The sequence below is a fragment of the Pecten maximus genome, chromosome 4 (assembly GCF_902652985.1).
Source record: "Pecten maximus chromosome 4, xPecMax1.1, whole genome shotgun sequence".
NCBI classification, from domain to species: Eukaryota; Metazoa; Mollusca; class Bivalvia; order Pectinida; family Pectinidae; genus Pecten; species Pecten maximus.
Window position 1 is genome coordinate 18,930,541 of NC_047018.1, and position 20,864 is coordinate 18,951,404.

General features: G+C 38.3%; 1 protein-coding gene across 1 annotated transcript in view; it reads right to left on the reverse strand.

The window, feature by feature from the left end:
- The window catches only part of LOC117325426 (voltage-dependent calcium channel subunit alpha-2/delta-2-like), a 74,967-nt gene extending 61,259 nt beyond the window's left edge, over positions 1–13,708 (reverse strand). The window contains exons 1-2 of the mRNA XM_033881615.1: positions 13,572–13,708; positions 9,651–9,889 (exon numbers count right to left, since the gene is read on the reverse strand). Of these exons, the coding sequence (XP_033737506.1) occupies positions 9,651–9,833 (183 nt within the window). The 5' untranslated portion in view covers positions 9,834–9,889; positions 13,572–13,708. The remainder of the gene's footprint in view (positions 1–9,650; positions 9,890–13,571) is intronic.
- Between the last annotated feature and the right edge of the window lie 7,156 nt (positions 13,709–20,864).

Below are 20,864 nucleotides of genomic sequence, written 5' to 3' on the forward strand. Positions count from 1 at the left end.
CAAACTACAGTTCTATAAACCTACACACACTGTATCATACCACAGTTCTATAAACCTACACACACTGTATCAAACGACAGTTCTATAAACCTATACACACTGTATCAAACTACAGCTCTATAAACCTATACACACTGTATCAAACTACAGTTCTATAAACCTATACACACTGTATCAAACTACAGCTCTATAAACCTATACACACACTGTATCACACCACAGTTCTATAAACCTACACACACTGTATCACACCAGTTCTATAAACCTATACACACTGTATCAAACTACAGCTCTATAAACCTATACACACTGTATCAAACTACAGTTCTATAAACCTATACACACTGTATCAAACTACAGTTCTATAAACCTATACACACTGTATCAAACTACAGCTCTATAAACCTATACACACACTGTATCACACCACAGTTCTATAAACCTACACACACTGTATCACACCAGTTCTATAAACCTATACACACTGTATCAAACTACAGCTCTATAAACCTATACACACTGTATCAAACTACAGTTCTATAAACCTATACACACTGTATCAAACTACAGTTCTATAAACCTATACACACTGTATCAAACTACAGATCTATAAACCTATACACACTGTATCACACTACAGTTCTCTTCTATAAACCTATACACACTGTATCACACTACAGTTCTCTTCTATAAACCTATACACACTGTATCAAACTACAGCTCTATAAACCTATACACACACTGTATCACACCACAGTTCTATAATTCAGCACACACTCTATCAAACCACAGTTCTATAAACCAACACACACTGTATCACACCAGTTCTATAAACCTATACACACTGTATCACACCACAGTTCTATAAACCTACACACACTGTATCACACTACAGTTCTCTTCTATAAACCTATACACACTGTATCACACCACAGTTCTATAAACCTATACACACTGTATCAAACCACAGTTCTATAACCCTCTACACACTGTATCAAACTACAGATCTATAAACCTATACACACTGTATCACACTACAGTTCTCTTCTATAAACCTATACACACTGTATCACACTACAGTTCTCTTCTATAAACCTATACACACTGTATCAAACTACAGCTCTATAAACCTATACACACACTGTATCACACCACAGTTCTATAATTCAGCACACACTCTATCAAACCACAGTTCTATAAACCAACACACACTGTATCACACCAGTTCTATAAACCTATACACACTGTATCACACCACAGTTCTATAAACCTACACACACTGTATCACACCACAGTTCTCTTCTATAAACCTATACACACTGTATCACACCACAGTTCTATAAACCTATACACACTGTATCAAACCACAGTTCTATAACCCTCTACACACTGTATCACACCACAGTTCTATAAACCTATACACACTGTATCAAACCACAGTTCTATAACCCTCTACACACTGTATCATACCACAGTTCTATAAACCTATACACACTGTATCAAACCACAGTTCTATAAACCTACACACACTGTATCACACCACAGTTCTATTAACATACACATGTCAAGTTAACTTTGTCCTGCATTAATGTAACATCAATTTTAGATACATATCAGTGTTAACTCTGTAAGAGAAGAATAATCTTTCCTTAAGAGTAAGACAGTGGGGTCTCAACCTGAGGGGAAGATGTTTTATTGCCACAACATCATACAGCATGTGTACGATGGCTGATTGATATGTTGTGAGCCTTTTATTGAAGGAGTTACTCAAGGATGTTTTTTTTTAAGTCCTACAATTCTCTGACTATAAAGGGCCATGTACCCAAGGACTGGTCTCATTCGACAAGGTTACACTCTAAAGTAAACAAGACAAGCAGCTTTAGCAAAAGGGACAAAATTGGTGAAAGAACCAATATGCATGAAAAAGGTGTAATACCTGAGGATATCCATAATTATATGGTAGAAATACTAGGGAAAGATGCCCCTTCATTTGCTTCAGTGAAAGGGTGGGTGGCAGAATTTAAATGAGGCCGGCAGAGCCTTGAGGATGACCCCCCCCCCCACCCGTCCTGGAAAGCCTGTCAATGTTGCAACCCCAGAAATAGTCAATAAAGTTCACGATATTGTTATGACTGGCAGACGAGTTACAGAAAGATATATAGCCAGTAAAGTTGGCATTTCACAGGAAAGAGTACATTCCATTCCGACTGAGGATCTTGCAATGAGAAACCTTTCGGCCTGATGGGTACCAAGACTTCTGACAGTTGATCAGAAGCAAACCAGGCACACATTATCGCGTGCTAATCTTAACCTTTTTGAGGAAGATCCTGCCAACTTTCTTTAAAGATTTGTCAGTATGGATGAAACATGGGTCCATCATTTTACCCCAGAGGCCAAACAACAGTTGTAACATTGGAAGCACCTTGGCTCTCCCCCGCCAAAAAAGGCAAAGGCAAATATTAAACTTAAGCGCAGTGGAAAGCTCACTAAAGGTGTGATATTCCATCAGGACAATGCTCCAGTTCACAAGTCTGTCGTTGCCATTTCTGCCATTCATGTTTGTGGCTTTAAATTGATTGAGCATCTGCCTTATTCACCTGACCTTGCTCCTTCAGACTTTCATCTATTTCCAAAACTGAACATTACTACTTCAGGCACCCACTTTCAGTCTAATGATGGCATCATACATGCAGTGGATGACTTTCTGAACAGCCAAGAAAATGGGTTCTATAAAAGTGGCATTGAGGCCCTTAAACACTTCTGGTAAAAGTGTATAGATACTGAAGGGAATTATGTTGAAAAATGATACAATTTGTTTGGCAAAATTCAAATCCTTCAATATAAGGCAAACAACATGTATATCAATCAGACCTCGTAGCTTATCTCAAACCTAGGGTGAGATTAATAGAATCTTTCACCCCTTTTGGCTATGGGAGACAGAGATATCCTACACACAGCTATGTGAGACAGAGATATCCTACATTGTACACACAGCTATGGGAGACAGAGATATCCTACACTCTACACACAGCTATGGGAGACAGAGATATCCTACATTGTACACACAGCGATGGGAGACAGAGATATCCTACACACAGCTATGTGAGACAGAGATATCCTACATTGTACACACAGCTATGGGAGACAGAGATATCCTACATTGTACACACAGCTATGGGAGACAGAGATATCCTACACACAGCTATGGGAGACAGAGATATCCTACATTGTACACACAGCTATGGGAGACAGATATATCCTACATTGTACACACAGCTATGGGAGACAGATATATCCTACATTGTACACACAGCCATGGGAGACAGAGATATCCTACATTGTACACATAGCTATGGGAGACAAATATATCCTACTTTGTACACACAGCTATGTGAGGCAGAGATATCCTACATTGTACACACAGCTATGGGAGACAGAGATATCCTACATTGTACACACAGCTATGGGAGACAGAGATATCCTAAATTGTACACACAGCTATGGGAGACAGAGATATCCTACACTCTACACACAGCTATGGGAGACAGAGATATCCTACATTGTACACACAGCTATGGGAGACAGAGATATCCTACACTCTACACACAGCTATGGGAGACAGAGATATCCTAAATTGTACACACAGCTATGGGAGACAGAGATATCCTACATTGTACACACAGCTATGGGAGACAGAGATATCCTACATTGTACACACAGCTATGGGAGACAGAGATATCCTACACTCTACACACAGCTATGGGAGACAGAGATATCCTACACTCTACACACAGCTATAGGAGACAGAGATATCCTAAATTGTACACACAGCTATGTGAGACAGAGATATCCTACACTCTACACACAGCTATGGGAGACAGAGATATCCTACACTCTACACACAGCTATGGGAGACAGAGATATCCTACACTCTACACATAGCTATGTGAGACAGGGATATCCTACACTCTACATACAGCTATGTGAGACATAGATATCCTACACTCTACACACAGCTATGGGAGACAGAGATATCCTATATTGTACACACAGCTATGGGAGACAGAGATATCCTACATTGTACACACAGCTATGGGAGACAGAGATATCCTACATTGTACACACAGCTATGGGAGACAGAAATATCCTACATTGTACACACAGCTATGGGAGACAGAGATATCCTATATTGTACACACAGCCATGGGAGACAGAGATATCCTACATTGTACACACAGCTATGGGAGACAGAGATATCTTACATTGTACACACAGCTATGTGAGACAGAGATATCCTACACTCTACACACAGCTATGGGAGACAGAGATATCCTACATTGTACACACAGCTATGGGAGACAGAGATATCCTACATTGTACACACAGCTATGGGAGACAGAGATATCCTACATTGTACACACAGCTATGAGAGACAGAGATATCCTACATTGTACACACAGCTATGGGAGATAGAGATTTCTCTTACCCTGGACAGTGATATCCACAGTTTTACCGGGTTGAGATTTTCTTATCTCACCCTAGGGAAAAGACAAGCTACACATGCTCTTTGCACGTTCTCAACAATTGTATTTCCTCACGTTAACAATACCATGACGTCACATCAATGGTACAATGATGTCACGTCGACAATTCAATCATATCAAATTATCATTTCCTTGCATTGATGTAACTTTTATATTAGATACATAAGAGGGTAAACAGGGTAAGAGAAAAATGAGCATTAACCCCCATGGAAGTGAGACAGGAATCTCAACTCCCGGGGTAAGATCATTAAACTCGGCAAGCCTCGTGTTTGGCAACTTAAGAAATCTTTCCCTTGGGTTGGTATTCCCCTGTCTCACCCCCAAGGGGTGAAAGATTCTATTAATCCTACACTTTACACATAGCTATGGGCAATATAGACACCCTACACTCTACACATAGCTAAGGGCAATAGAGATATCCTACACTGTACACACAGCTATGGAGATACCAATGATCTACACTCTATACAGCTATGGGAGATACATATGGTCTACACTGTATATACTGTTATGGGAGATACATATGGTCTACACTGTATACAGCTAAGGGAGATACATATGGGGCTATGGGAGATACATATGGTCTACACTGTATACAGCTATGGGAGATACATATGGTCTACACTGTATACAGCTATGGGAGATACATATGGTCTACACTGTATACAGTTATGGGAGATACATATGGTCTACACTGTATACACAGCTATGGGAGATACATATGGTCTACACTGTACACACAGCTATGGGAGATACATATGGTCTACACTGTATACAGCTATGGGAGATACATATGGTCTACACTGTATACAGCTATGGGAGATACATATGGTCTACACTGTATACACAGCTATGGGAGATACATATGGTCTATACTGTACACAGCTATGGGAGATACATATGGTCTATAGCTATGGGAGATACATATGGTCTACACTGTATACAGCTATGGGAGATACATATGGTCTACACTGTATACAGCTATGGGAGATACATATGGTCTACACTGTATACAGCTATGGGAGATACATATGGTCTATACTGTATACACAGCTATGGGAGATACATACTATCTACAAAGTATACACAGCTATGGGAGATACATATGGTCTACACTGTATACACAGATATGGGAGATACATATGGTCTACACTGTACACAGCTATGGGAGATGCATATGGTCTACACTGTATACACAGATATGGGAGATACATATGATCTACACTGTATACAGCTATGGGAGATACATATGGTCTACACTGTGTACACAGCTATGGGAGATACAAATGATCTACACTCTATACAGCTATGGGAGATACATATGGTCTACACTGTGTACACAGCTATGGGAGATACATATGGTCTACACTGTACACAGCTATGGGAGATGCATATGGTCTACACTGTATACACAGATATGGGAGATACATATGGTCTACACTGTATATACAGCTATGGGAGAGATACATATGGTCTACACTGTATACAGCTATGGGAGATACATATGATCTACACTGTTTACAGCTATGGGAGATACATATGGTCTACACTGTATACACAGCTATGGGAGATACATATGGTCTACACTGTATACACAGATATGGGAGATACATATGGTCTACACTGTAAACAGCTATGAGAGATACATATGGTCTACACTGTATACACAGCTATGGGAGATACATATGGTCTACACTGTACACAGCTAAGGGAGATACATATGGTCTACACTACAAATCTATGGGAGAAGCATATGGTCCATACTGTATACACAGCTATGGGAGAAACATATGGTCTACACTGTAAACAGCTATGGGAGATACATATGGTCTACACTGTATACAGCTATGGGAGATACATATGGTCTACACTGTACACAGCTATAGGAGATACATATGGTCTACACTGTATACACAGCTATGGGAGATACATATGGTCTACACTGTATACAGCTATGGGAGATACATATGGTCTACACTGTATACACAGCTATAGGAGATACATATGGTCTACACTGTACACAGCTATGGGAGATACATATGGTCTACACTGTATACAGCTATGGGAGATACATATGGTCTACACTGTACACAGCTATGGGAGATACATATGGTCTACACTGTACACAGCTATGGGAGATACATATGGTCTACACTGTATACAGCTATGGGAGATACATATGGTCTACACTGTATACAGCTATGGGAGATACATATGGTCTACACTGTACACAGCTATGGGAGATACATATGGTCTACACTGTACACAGCTATGGGAGATACATATGGTCTACACTGTATACAGCTATGGGAGATACATATGGTCTACACTGTATACAGCTATGGGAGATACATATGGTCTACACTGTATACACAGCTATGGGAGATACATATGGTCTACACTGTACACAGCTATGGGAGATACATATGGTCTACACTGTATACAGCTATGGGAGATACATATGGTCTACACTGTACACAGCTATGGGAGATACATATGGTCTACACTGTACACAGCTATGGGAGATACATATGGTCTACACTGTACACAGCTATGGGAGATACATATGGTCTACACTGTATACAGCTATGGGAGATACATATGGTCTACACTGTATACACAGCTATGGGAGATACATATGGTCTACACTGTACACAGCTATGGGAGATACATATGGTCTACACTGTACACAGCTATGGGAGATACATATGGTCTACACTGTATACAGCTATGGGAGATACATATGGTCTACACTGTACACAGCTATGGGAGATACCTATGGTAGCTATGGGAGATACATATGGTCTACACTGTACACAGCTATGGGAGATACATATGGTCTACACTGTATACAGCTATAGGAGATACATATGGTCTACACTGTATACAGCTATGGGAGATACATATGGTCTACACTGTATACAGCTATGGGAGATACATATGGTCTACACTGTACACAGCTATAGGAGATACATATGGTCTACACTGTATACACAGCTATGGGAGATACATATGGTCTACACTGTATACAGCTATGGGAGATACATATGGTCTACACTGTATACACAGCTATAGGAGATACATATGGTCTACACTGTACACAGCTATGGGAGATACATATGGTCTACACTGTATACAGCTATGGGAGATACATATGGTCTACACTGTACACAGCTATGGGAGATACATATGGTCTACACTGTACACAGCTATGGGAGATACATATGGTCTACACTGTATACAGCTATAGGAGATACATATGGTCTACACTGTACACAGCTATGGGAGATACATATGGTCTACACTGTATACAGCTATAGGAGATACATATGGTCTACACTGTATACAGCTATGGGAGATACATATGGTCTACACTGTGTACACAGCTATGGGAGATACATATGGTCTACACTGTATACAGCTATGGGAGATACATATGGTCTACACTGTATATACAGCTATGGGAGATACATATGGTCTACACTGTATATACAGCTATGGGAGATACATATGGTCTACACTGTATACAGCTATGGGAGATACATATGGTCTACACTGTACACAGCTATGGGAGATACATATGGTCTACACTGTGTACACAGCTATGGGAGATACATATGGTCTACACTGTATACAGCTATGGGAGATACATATGGTCTACACTGTATACAGCTATAGGAGATACATATGGTCTACACTGTATACAGCTATGGGAGATACATATGGTCTACACTGTGTACACAGCTATGGGAGATACATATGGTCTACACTGTATACACAGCTATGGGAGATACATATGGTCTACACTGTGTACACAGCTATGGGAGATACATATGGTCTACACTGTATATACAGCTATGGGAGATACATATGGTCTACACTGTGTATACAGCTATGGGAGATACATATGGTCTACACTGTACACACATATATGGGAGATAAGCAGATATATCTCACACTGTTCATACAGCCATGTGATCTAGACAGATATCTTACACTGTCTTCCTCACACTGTTCATACAGCCATGTGATCTAGACAGATATCATACACTGTCTTCCTCACACTGTTCATACAGCCATGTGATCTAGACAGATATCTTACACTGTCTTCCTCACACTGTTCATACAGCCATGTGATCTAGACAGATATCTTACACTGTCTTCCTCACACTGTTCATACAGCCATGTGATCTAGACAGATATCTTACACTGTCTTCCTCACACTGTTCATACAGCCATGTGATCTAGACAGATATCTTACACTGTCTTCCTCACACTGTTCATACAGCCATGTGATCTAGACAGATATCTTACACTGTCTTCCTCACACTGTTCATACAGCCATGTGATCTAGACAGATATCTTACACTGTCTTCCTCACACTGTTCATACAGCCATGTGATCTAGACAGATATCTTACACTGTCTTCCTCACACTGTTCATACAGCCATGTGATCTAGACAGATATCTTACACTGTCTTCCTCACACTGTTCATACAGCCATGTGATCTAGACAGATATCTTACACTGTCTTCCTCACACTGTTCATACAGCCATGTGATCTAGACAGATATTTTACACTGTCTTCCTCACACTGTTCATACAGCCATGTGATCTAGACAGATATCTTACACTGTCTTCCTCACACTGTTCATACAGCCATGTGATCTAGACAGATATCTTACACTGTCTTCCTCACACTGTTCATACAGCCATGTGATCTAGACAGATATCTTACACTGTCTTCCTCACACTGTTCATACAGCCATGTGATCTAGACAGATATTTTACACTGTCTTCCCAGCAGAGATATTGATATTCTTTACAGTATGAAAATGAAAAAACAATTGTATTGTTTACATACTTTATCTGATATTATGATATTGAAGCAGTTGTTGTTATGACACTGACAACATGGTAATTTTGTGATATATAGACATATCCTACAGTAATATTGGCTTAGTATCTGCGATACTGCCCAGTTTATCAAGAGTTTGTAAATTGAAAACAATTGTCGAAAGAGACACTGTCCGCAGAGTCCAAAAAAATTAAGAAAGAAGTAATAGGCCTTAAAAAAACAATTACCATAGTAAAAAGATAACTAACCTGTAGGATGTAGTTCTGAATCAACATGGCCCAGTTTTGGACGTCCCCTTCCAGAGTACCCATGTCCCTCTTTTCCTCTCCTGGGTAACCGCTGACTGTCCAACACATCACACACAGTAACAGAATGATGCTTTGCCACACAGTCATCTTGTCAAAGTTTGAAGTCAAAGTCTCATCAGCCATCTAACTCATTATATTCTGTATCTTATGGTCCTTAACAGTATATGTTTGAGTTATATCTGAAACAAGATATATGAATATAGTGATTTGGATAATAATGCACTTTACTTTTTTCTAAGAATCTTGCTTGTGATACTTTTGGGTTCAATAATAATTCCCCATATTATAAATGTGTTGATATCACTGCAGCTGGTCTTCCATAAAGAAAATATTTCAAAATTATCAAATAGCATACTTTTGTCACAGTAACTACTTACTATACCTTACAGTACAAACTTTATTGTAAATTAAAAATGATGTGAATAGTACAATTTTTATGGTAAACTTTTGCAGTGCCACTAACATTATATATTTTGAATATAAAATATACACAATGGAACAATAAATATTTATTCCAACACGAGAGAATTTGAAGGGCTGTTCACCAGCCTTCACTGTAGGGCGAGAGCTCAAACAAGAACAAGAAATCAATATGATCGGACAAGTGCTGGAGGAAAGTTTTAATTGTAGTAAGTATATATGTGACCTGGGCTGCATACACGGAGAGGCTGATCCACATAGACGCTTTAAAGATTTCTTTCTATTTTTTCTAGTGCTGTCTTGATTAATTTCATTATTGCTATTGGGTTTTTTTTTTCCAAATCATACTTTTCCAAAGCATTGTTAGGTTTAGAACTAAATACATTCCAACAATTAGCGAGATAATGTAGGAGAAGTTTTCAGATGTACACATACTTTTATTATTTATCAGATGAATGATATCAACATCATACGCAACTATATACCAACACCTGTATCAATTGCATCATACATAGTCATAACTTTATACTGCCACCTATATCGGTGGCATCATACACAACTATATCCTGACACCTGTATTGGTACCATCATACATAACTATATACTGACACCGGTATTAGTGGCATCATACACAACTATATACTGGCATTCATATTGGTGGCATCATACACGACTATATACCGACATCCGTATTTGTGGCATCATATAACAATATACTGACACCGGTACTGGTGGCATCATACACAACTATATACTGACACCTGTATTGGTGGCTTCATGCATAACTTATACTGACATCCACATTGGTGGCATCATACATAACAATATACTGACACTCATATTGGTGGCATCATACATAACTATATATTGACACCTGTATTGGTGGCATCATACATAACTTATACTGACATCCACACTGGTGGCATCATACATAACAATATACTGACACCCGTATTGGCGGCATCATACATAACTATATACTGACACTTGTATTGTTGACATCATACACAACTATATACTGACACCCATATTGGTGGCATCATACACAACTATATACTGACACCTGTATTGGTGGCATCATACATAACTATATACTGACATCCATATTGGTGGCATCATACATAACTATATATTGACACCTGTATTGGTGGCATCATACATAACTTATACTGACATCCACATTGGTGGCATCATACATAACAATATACTGACACCCGTATTGGTGGCATCATACATAACTATATACTGACACTTGTATTGTTGACATCATACACAACTATATACTGACACCCATATTGATGGCATCATACACAACTATATACTAACACCTGTATTGGTGGCATCATACACAACTATATACTTACATCCATATTGGTGGCATCATACACAACTATATACTGACACCTGTATTGGTGGCATTATACATAACTATATACTGACATCCATATTGGTAGCATCATACATAACTTATACTGACATCCACATTGGTGCCATCATACATAACAATATACTGACACCCGTATTGGTGGCATCATACATAACTATATACTGACACTTGTATTGTTGACATCATACACAACTATATACTGACACCCATATTGGTGGCATCATACACAACTATATACTAACACCTGTATTGGTGGCATCATACACAACTATATACTTACATCCATATTGGTGGCATCATACACAACTATATACTGACACCTGTATTGGTGGCATTATACATAACTATATACTGACACCCATATTGGTGGCATCATACATAACAATATACTGACATCCATTTTGGTGGCATCATACATAACTATATACTGACATCCATTTTGGTGGCATCATACACAACTATATACTGACACCCGTATTGGTGGCATCATACACAACTATATACTGACACCCATATTGGTGGCATCATACACAAATATATACTTACATCCATATTGGTGGCATCATACACAACTATACTGACACCTGTATTGGTGGCATCATGTGGCATCATACACAACTATATACTGACACCTGTATTGGTGGCATTATACACAACTATATACTGACACCTGTATTGGTGGCATCATACACAACTATATACTGACACCTGTATTGGTGGCATCATACACAACTATATACTGACACCTGTATTGGCGGCATCATACACAAGTATATACTGACACCTGTATTGGTGGCATCATACACAACTATATACTAACACCTGTATTGGTGGCATCATACATAACTATATACTGACACCCATATTGGTGGCATCATACATAACTATATACTGACATCCATTTTGGTGGCATCATACACAACTATATACTGACACCTGTATTGGTGGCATCATACACAACTATATACTGACACCTGTATTGGTGGCATCATACACAACTATATACTGACACCTGTATAGGTGGCATCATACACAACTATATACTGACACCTGTATTGGTGGCATCATACACAACTATATACTGACACCTGTATAGGTGGCATCATACACAACTATATACTGACACCTGTATTGGTGGCATCATACACAACTATATACTGACATCTGTATCAATGTTATACTGCTCAGCTATTCTATTCTGAAGCACCTTTTCTTTCTACCCTGTTTAAATAATCTGAACTTTACAAAAAATCTGAGAGTCAGATACATTAATGAGGAAAATCATATATGGGAAGTCAAAAATTACAGGTATCGTGTTGAAAGTGCCTCTAATTATTTGACATTGCATTTGTATTTCAAATCAAGGACAGTACTGTTTCAACTTAGTTACTATCAGTCTCATATCTTCCATAATTCATCTTCCTGATGATGAAAACAAACCCACCACAGTGTGAATATAACATGTTGCACAAGACAATTAACTTCCAACCAACACCCCAGGCACATAGCCAAGACAGAAATGAAACACGCTTTGAGCATGCAATTATATGAAGAAACATGCAAAGTATACACGTACAAAATGTATTAATGAGAATGTTGTTTTAACTATTCTGAGCATAACATATATGTAGCGTTACAAGATGTTATGGTTTTTATTTATTATTATTAATTGTACACAGAAAACGGAAAACAACTACATATTTAAAATATATCAAGTCAATTCCCCAAAAATATTACCTTCGTGTACCTAGAGTATTTGTCAAATTACGATTATCTACATTTCATCCAATGGAGAAAATGTATTTGTTGGCTTTTGAATAAATAATGAATTAGATTGAACACGATACAGAAAGTTTACAGTATAGATTATTTTTGAGAAAACAATAGAGCAGCAACGGTATGGAGCTTTCGATCCGAAAGGTCATTTTATTGACAAATGCGTTCACAGCCCGGGCCCCTTGTCTGCATACCAAAAGGAAGTCTAAACCATAGATCCGTTTATACGGGGTTTTTGCAATAGGTCTGAACCATACAGGACAAAAGAGGATACTTACAACAACAGAGAGGACAAGTGTCGCCGTTTTCGGTTCCTTGGCTTCAATCCATCCCGTATCGGGCATATATACAACAACAACTATAGCGTTTGAGCCGTTGTTCCTCCTTCCATGGTAGGTTCTCTGGCGAATGAAGGTATTTTATTGATCGGGAACGTCGCTGTATCATACTCTGCCGTATAAACCACCGAGCCATAGATCGATACTGTACCCAGCAGCCGTACCTCTGATTCGGGACTCGTCTATATCGAACTGTCACCGCACAGCACGTGCCAGCGTGTTTATAGGCTGAAGATGCATTCTTAGCATCTGTTTTTAAATAAATACGAGTCCCCACAATAGCTAAAACATTGACATGGATCATATTTGATTAATTACGAGTGAACGTTTTTTCCGATCTAGCAGACAACACACCATTTTCCTTTCCCATATGAGAAACGTTATTTGATTGGCTGCATGATATTAGGGCATCGTTCATTGGTTTGCGTCCAAATCCGAATGGGAGAGCGTAACGTGCGGATATTTTTCAGGAATAGAGAAATTAATTTTTAAACTGGGTAATTATTTGTTTTACGGATGTGCATGTAACACAGAGACAAAGAAATACATTTTTAATATACAATTGTAGCGGGACTAGACTGGGTCGATCATCGGTGACCAGGTAACTCAATTGGTTAGAACATCCGGCTAGTGTTCGGAGGTCCCGGGTTCGAACCCCGGTCTGGCCGCTACATTTTCTCCTCTCCAGTTACACAATAGTCCTAGGTCTAAGTTTGCTTAGCTTACAGTTGTGACCAGGACCTAAGCTCAATACCTGTAAGTGTACTTCAGTATATGTTGTGTAATGTACATGTGTGATTTGTTTACGTAATTGTCCTGTGTAACTGTTAAGTGTCCTGTGGGATGTGGACAAACTGGTCCGACGTGACATTGACAACTCAGCACCTGACCAAAGCACCTGCATTGCATGCTTTTCAAGTTCTCACACCATCTACGTCACTTCCCAGGGGCGTAGCTAGACCAATGACAATGTGTAAGCCTGGGCAAGAAGTTTGGGAGCGGAAAATTGCTTTAACGTTAGGACTCCCACAACTAAATAATTTACAATATGTTATTACTTGTGACCCCATCCCTTCATTCGCTCTTTTGAAGTTCAAATGATGTAAAATTTATATCAAATTAAAGTCTGAAGTTTTTTCTATCGGATAAATGTTGTTATTGTATAGGTTTTAATTGCATATAAGAGCATACGGGTACTCAAAAGACAGTAACCCTGACATTTACAGTACACTGGGGAACCCCCACCTGGGGAATTCCCGCCTTTTTACACCTCGAATCCTACGTCATTCTATTTTCAGTAGGAGTGTATATTTTGATTTACCATATCTCAAGACCCTATTCTTTATTCTCGTATATAGAAAGTACCTATTTCATATGTTATTTACTAAGGAAAACAGCTACAAACCTAAGAAACACATTTTCCTCAGGGACTTGGTTCAGGTGAAACACGGGTGGTTTTGCTGATTTAGTTGCGAGTTGTGAAGATATGCAATTGTTTTCAGAGACAGTTATTTTACAACTTTTTATTCTTAAGAAGACTGATATAGACTTAAGATAACCGATTCTTTATTGACTATTCGATGTCAATGTAATTTGCGTGTAACCGTGGTGTTGAGACTCGGAGTTGATGTGGCGTTTAACAAGCTGTCCGAGGTTTGCCCAATCGGTAGACGGCGACTAAGAGTAAAAGTTTTCAATTTTGGGTCGCTGTGGCGAAAACTTGAACAATACAGACAGTATATGTTGGTTTTCGTTTTGAATAAATACACCTATCAACTTTATAAAATCGGAAACACAGAATTGATTGGCTAGTCATAGACAAAGTAAGATATGTTTGATATTCCCGAATTACTAGGCTTACATCAATTAAGGTACATTGGACATGGTAGACTAGTTACTTATTGGTCATTTGATACAAGAATTGGATTTTATGATCATTACTCATATTTAATTTGATGTTTACTTGAAATATTGGCCCAACCCACACGGTAGGAATTTTTATGTGTAAGCCCAGGCTTTTTTTTCTTATGGACGCTACGCCCCTGCTTCCTTAGCTTTCCTCTTACTCTCTACAAACTTAACCCTGATTCAATAGCTTTGGTTGGGATACTGGCAACATTTATAATTGTGTGTCGCCAGAGGCCTGGTACGTTGACGGAGTATGGTTGTGGGAATCTTTCGCGTTCATGATTGGTGAATGCATGTCTATTGTAGGATTTTTTCCTCTCCGTATAATAAAACCATTCCAAAAGAACCAAAGACTTTGTTGTCCTACCACGCCCCGATGATACAGTATTCATCTATAGCTACTTGCTTAGCTTAACATGAACCGGTTGAAACACAGGCGTCTGCTTCTGTTAGTATTACGCTACTGGCAGGTCAAATGTTTTTCCGCACATTCTAATTTTGCTATAGACTATATAATCTTATTTTAATTACCATCTAAACATTTTTTAAAGGATTTTCCTGTGTTGTGAAGGTTTGTATGCTGAAAGATTTTTTTATTTACGTTCCATTTGATACGAGGGCTGATTGATAAGTTGTGAGTCCCGTATACGTATTGAAGAAGGTAGTCAATGATCTTCATTTTAGGTCCTAATATCTCTAATTGAATTGAACCTGTCTTCAGTTATTTGAAGATAGGTTCAATTAATTGAATATATGTTAATTTGGCGTTCCATACTAAGAGACGTGTGGGCCTTTATCACAAAACAAAAAGTTTTGACCGTCATAGTTTGAGAGAGGTACGGACAAAAGCCCCCCCGGACATTAGCCCCTAGGACAAAAGCCCCCCCCCCCCCCCCCCCCCCCCCCCCCGGACATTAGCCCCTTCACACTAATCAAAAAGTGGACAAAAGCCCCTTCATAAAAAAAAATTATATTTATTTTTTTTATTTTTTATGTTTTTATTTATTCATTTTTTTTTTAAATTACAATATATGTTTTAGCAGTGGTTATATTAAGTGCTACATATATATGTAAGTGACTTCAGTCACCAGTGGCTTCTGCAATGTAAACAACTACTTGAACTGTTACATAAACAATAAGCTGTTACACAGGTGTTTGGTAGGTTTTTCATTGATTTTACTGTTACATAAACAATAAGCTGTTACACGGGTGTTTGGTAGGTTTTTCATTGATGTTGTATTCTCCTCGAAGGAAATATATCATTAATGGCTTCATGTGTATCAACAGTGAAATTTCTATGTTTGCACAGATATAAATTGTTTTTATATTGTTTCTTTGATTTTAATCATTCCTAAAATTAAAATTACAACACAGAGCAACATGTTTTGTAGGCATTTCTTTGATTATCAATATTTGCAGTATATTACAAATTTCAGAGATAAAAACAGCAGTATATATACAGTTTTTGTTTTTCAAAAGTACAGATTTATATAAAGTATACCAGCTAAATTTATAATGAAGGGGCTTTTGTCCGGGGGGGCTAATGTCCGAGGGGCTTTTGTCCTACACTCAGTTTGAGACGTTCAAAAACTTTCCAGACAGATACTATTTTACTATGACAAAGTTTAGATTGTTTAAATATTGTCTTATTTAAATATCACAAACATGTACATAAACCAACAGTAGGATATTTCTCATAATATTTTTTTTGTATTCATATTTTTACTGGTTTTGATTTTCCTGAAAAGTTTGACATTTTATGTTCCTTAATTATTTCTCGATAAAGGGACATAATATATAAGATATGTATGTCCCTAATGATAATACCACTGATGAAAATAGCGTTTGATACCTCCTGAAATTGGCTACAGACAATTATACAAATATCAAATTATTAGGAACATGTGTGAATTTGCTTGTGTACTCATCACCGTTTGTCAACATGTCACCCGATCACAGCTAGGTAAGTTGTGAATTTTATCACAGGTAAGTTGCAAGGTTCCTTTGGACTGCAGTCAGGGGACTTTAGATCTACAGTCCTACGTATACCTGTACTGGTATTGAAGAGCGTCCATGGCCGGAGGGGGTAGGAGGTGGGGGGGTTGGGGGATATGGTGACATCTAGCTGGAGGTGGCCAATTAACGTACATACCGGGTGACACAGGACGCAACAAGCAAACGCATTTTTCACTAAGGTGCAAATTAGAACGCATTGCTTGAAAGTGCTCCTTTTCTGATATAGAAAATGGTGTATTTGTAATAATCAGTTTGAAATCAAGAACATCCATGTATGAAATGTCAAAGAAAAATATATCATTCACAAGATAAAACTTCACTTCACTAGTAGTGAACAGTATTTAGGACCGTTTTTGGTGATTTTCATCCATCGCTTAGTAGCGTGTTAATTTGTGTCCTCCTCATCACGTGAAAGTGCCCGTTTTCTAATATAAAATAAAGTATTTTCTAAACGTCTGGCCGATTTGAAATTAAGAACAACAATGGATGAAATTCAAAGAAAATATAGCATTAAACCAGAGACCTATATACAGGTCTCTGATTAAACAGATAAAACTTCACTTCACTAGAAAAAATAGAGTATCCTGGACCGTTTGGGTAATTTTGACCCACAGCTTGAATAACATGCTAATTTGTGTCATGAAAGTGCCCGTTTTCTAATATAAAATAAAGGATTTTCTGAACGTCTGACCGATTTCAAATTAAGAACAACAAGTGTATGAAATTTCAAAGAAAATATAGCATTCTACAGATAAAACTTCACTTCACTAGAAAAAAATAGAGTATCCTGGACCCACACCACGATACGAGTTTCTGTATTTTGATTATCGACCTTGATTTTAAGACAAATTTACCTCTCATAACATCAATAAAATAACGCAAACTATACACAGATTTGTTAAATTATACCAGACCAGAAGTCATACGAGTGACTTGCGTTTAATTTCGGTCTGTTTTGCCACAAAACAGGCTTTAAATCCCAGTGTATTTCGAAACGCTACGAGGCGATCCAGCCAATATGATGGCGAACTTCCGGGCGTGCGTAATATTTGGTAAGAGATATAGACTGTTACCAATCTCTGTGATATACACGTCTCCGAAAATAGAATTGAATGGTTTCCCGTTTAATTTAACATATATTACACTCGTATAACTGAATATTTCGATATTTTTCACTGGTACTTCGCACTCGTGAAATATCAGTATTCTGTCAAACTCGTGAAATGTTATATTAAACGGGAAACAATTCAATATCCTCTATCACTGTTCTGATCGAGATCATGCAGTTTTATCGAATATCAAACCACATGAGGACATTTCCCATCCTCCACAATCATCACGTTTTTCTTGTTGTAATTTCCGTATTTTTGTGTATCTGGTAAAATGAAGATATAACTGCAGGCAAAGTTTAAAAAAAAAAAAAAATGACGACTCGCTGAAAGATTTCATTTATATAAAATCACTTCCATACACCGCTGGATATTACGTTGGTTAGTTGCCAACCTATGCCGCCTTAGGGAACCCGACGTCGACTGGAAACAGAAAATAGGTGATGGCGTGGTATTATTGACGTCATTGTCGATGTGCAAACAAGTGATCGTTTTTTTAGAGTATCATGGGTTGGGAAAGATCCCTGCAGGATATCATGCACTGAATTACTGAGTTGGCATCATGGAAGGCCAGTTCAGACTCGAGGACATGCATCATTGGTGGTTACACAGTTGATTGTATACGACACCCAGGTACACTAAATTAAAGACTACAGGTAGAGAACGTAGTAGAGCCAGTCATGTGTGACCACTCAACCATTTATCCCAGTCAGTGCCTTTAGGGTACCGACCTTAGTTACCTGTGGCGTACAGCTGTATTTAACTACCAGTAGCGTTTATCTGTACATATTTGTACAGCTTTAGTTAACTACCAATGGCTTTAATCTATACAACTGTAGTTAGCTATTGGTGACGTATATCTGTACAGCTGTAGTTAGCTATTGGTGACGTATATATCTGTTCAGCTGTAGTTAGCTTTCCGGTGACATTTATTTGTACAGCTGTAGTTAGCTAACCGGTGACGTTTATTTGTACAGCTGTAGTTACAGTTACATGTAGCTACCAGTGACGTTTATCTGTACAGCTGTAGTTAGTTTCCGGTGACATTTATTTGTACAGCTGTAGTTAGCTAACCGATGGCGTTTATTTGTACAGCTGTAGTTAGCTACCAGTGACGTTTATTTGTACAGCTGTAATTAGCTACTGGTGACATTTATTTGTACAGCTGTAATTAGCCATCAGTGACGTTTATTTGTACAGCTGAAGTTAGCTACCGGTGACGTATATCTGTTCAGCTGTAGTTAGCTACCAGTGACGTTTATTTGTACAGCTGTAGTTAGCTACCGGTGACGTATATCTGTTCAGCTGTAGTTAGCTACCAGTGACGTTTATTTGTACAGCTGTAGTTAGCTACCGGTGACGCTTATTTGTACAGCTGTAGTTAGCTACCAGTGACGTTTATTTGTACAGCTGTAGTTAGCTACCAGTGACGTTTATTTGTACAGCTGTAGTTAGCTACCAGTGGCGTTTATTTGTACAGCTGTAATTAGCTACAGGTGACGTTTATTTGTACAGCTGAAGTTAGCTACCAATGGCGTTTATTTGTACAGCTGTAATTAGCTACTGGTGGCGTTTATTTGTACAGCTGTAATTAGCTACTGGTGACTTATATCTGTACAGCTGTAGTTAGCTACCAGTGACGTTTATTTGTACAGCTGTAATTAGCTACTGGTGACATTTATTTGTACAGCTGTAATCAGCTACTGGTGACGTTTATTTGCACAGCTGAAGTTAGCTACCGGTGACTTATATCTGTACAGCTGTAGTTATCTATTCATTATAGGTTGAAGAATAAAATGTCAGCTATTAAAATCGCTGGTCCATCTGTCGTCCATCCGTTAACAACCATGTTATCACTATTTCTTGAAGAGTAATGAAGAGATACACTACCTTTAGACTATAGGTAGACTAGTAGTACACTACCTTTAGACTATAGGTAGACTAGTAGTACACTACCTTTAGACTATAGGTAGACTAGTAGTACATTACAGTTAGACTATAGGTAGACTAGTAGTACACTACCTTTAGACTATAGGTAGACTAGTAGTACATTAGTTAGACTATAGGTAGACTACCAGTAGCGTTTATTTGTACATATTTGTACAGCTTTAGTTAACTACCAATGGCTTTAATCTATACAACTGTAGTTAGCTATTGGTGACGTATATCTGTACAGCTGTAGTTAGCTATTGGTGACGTA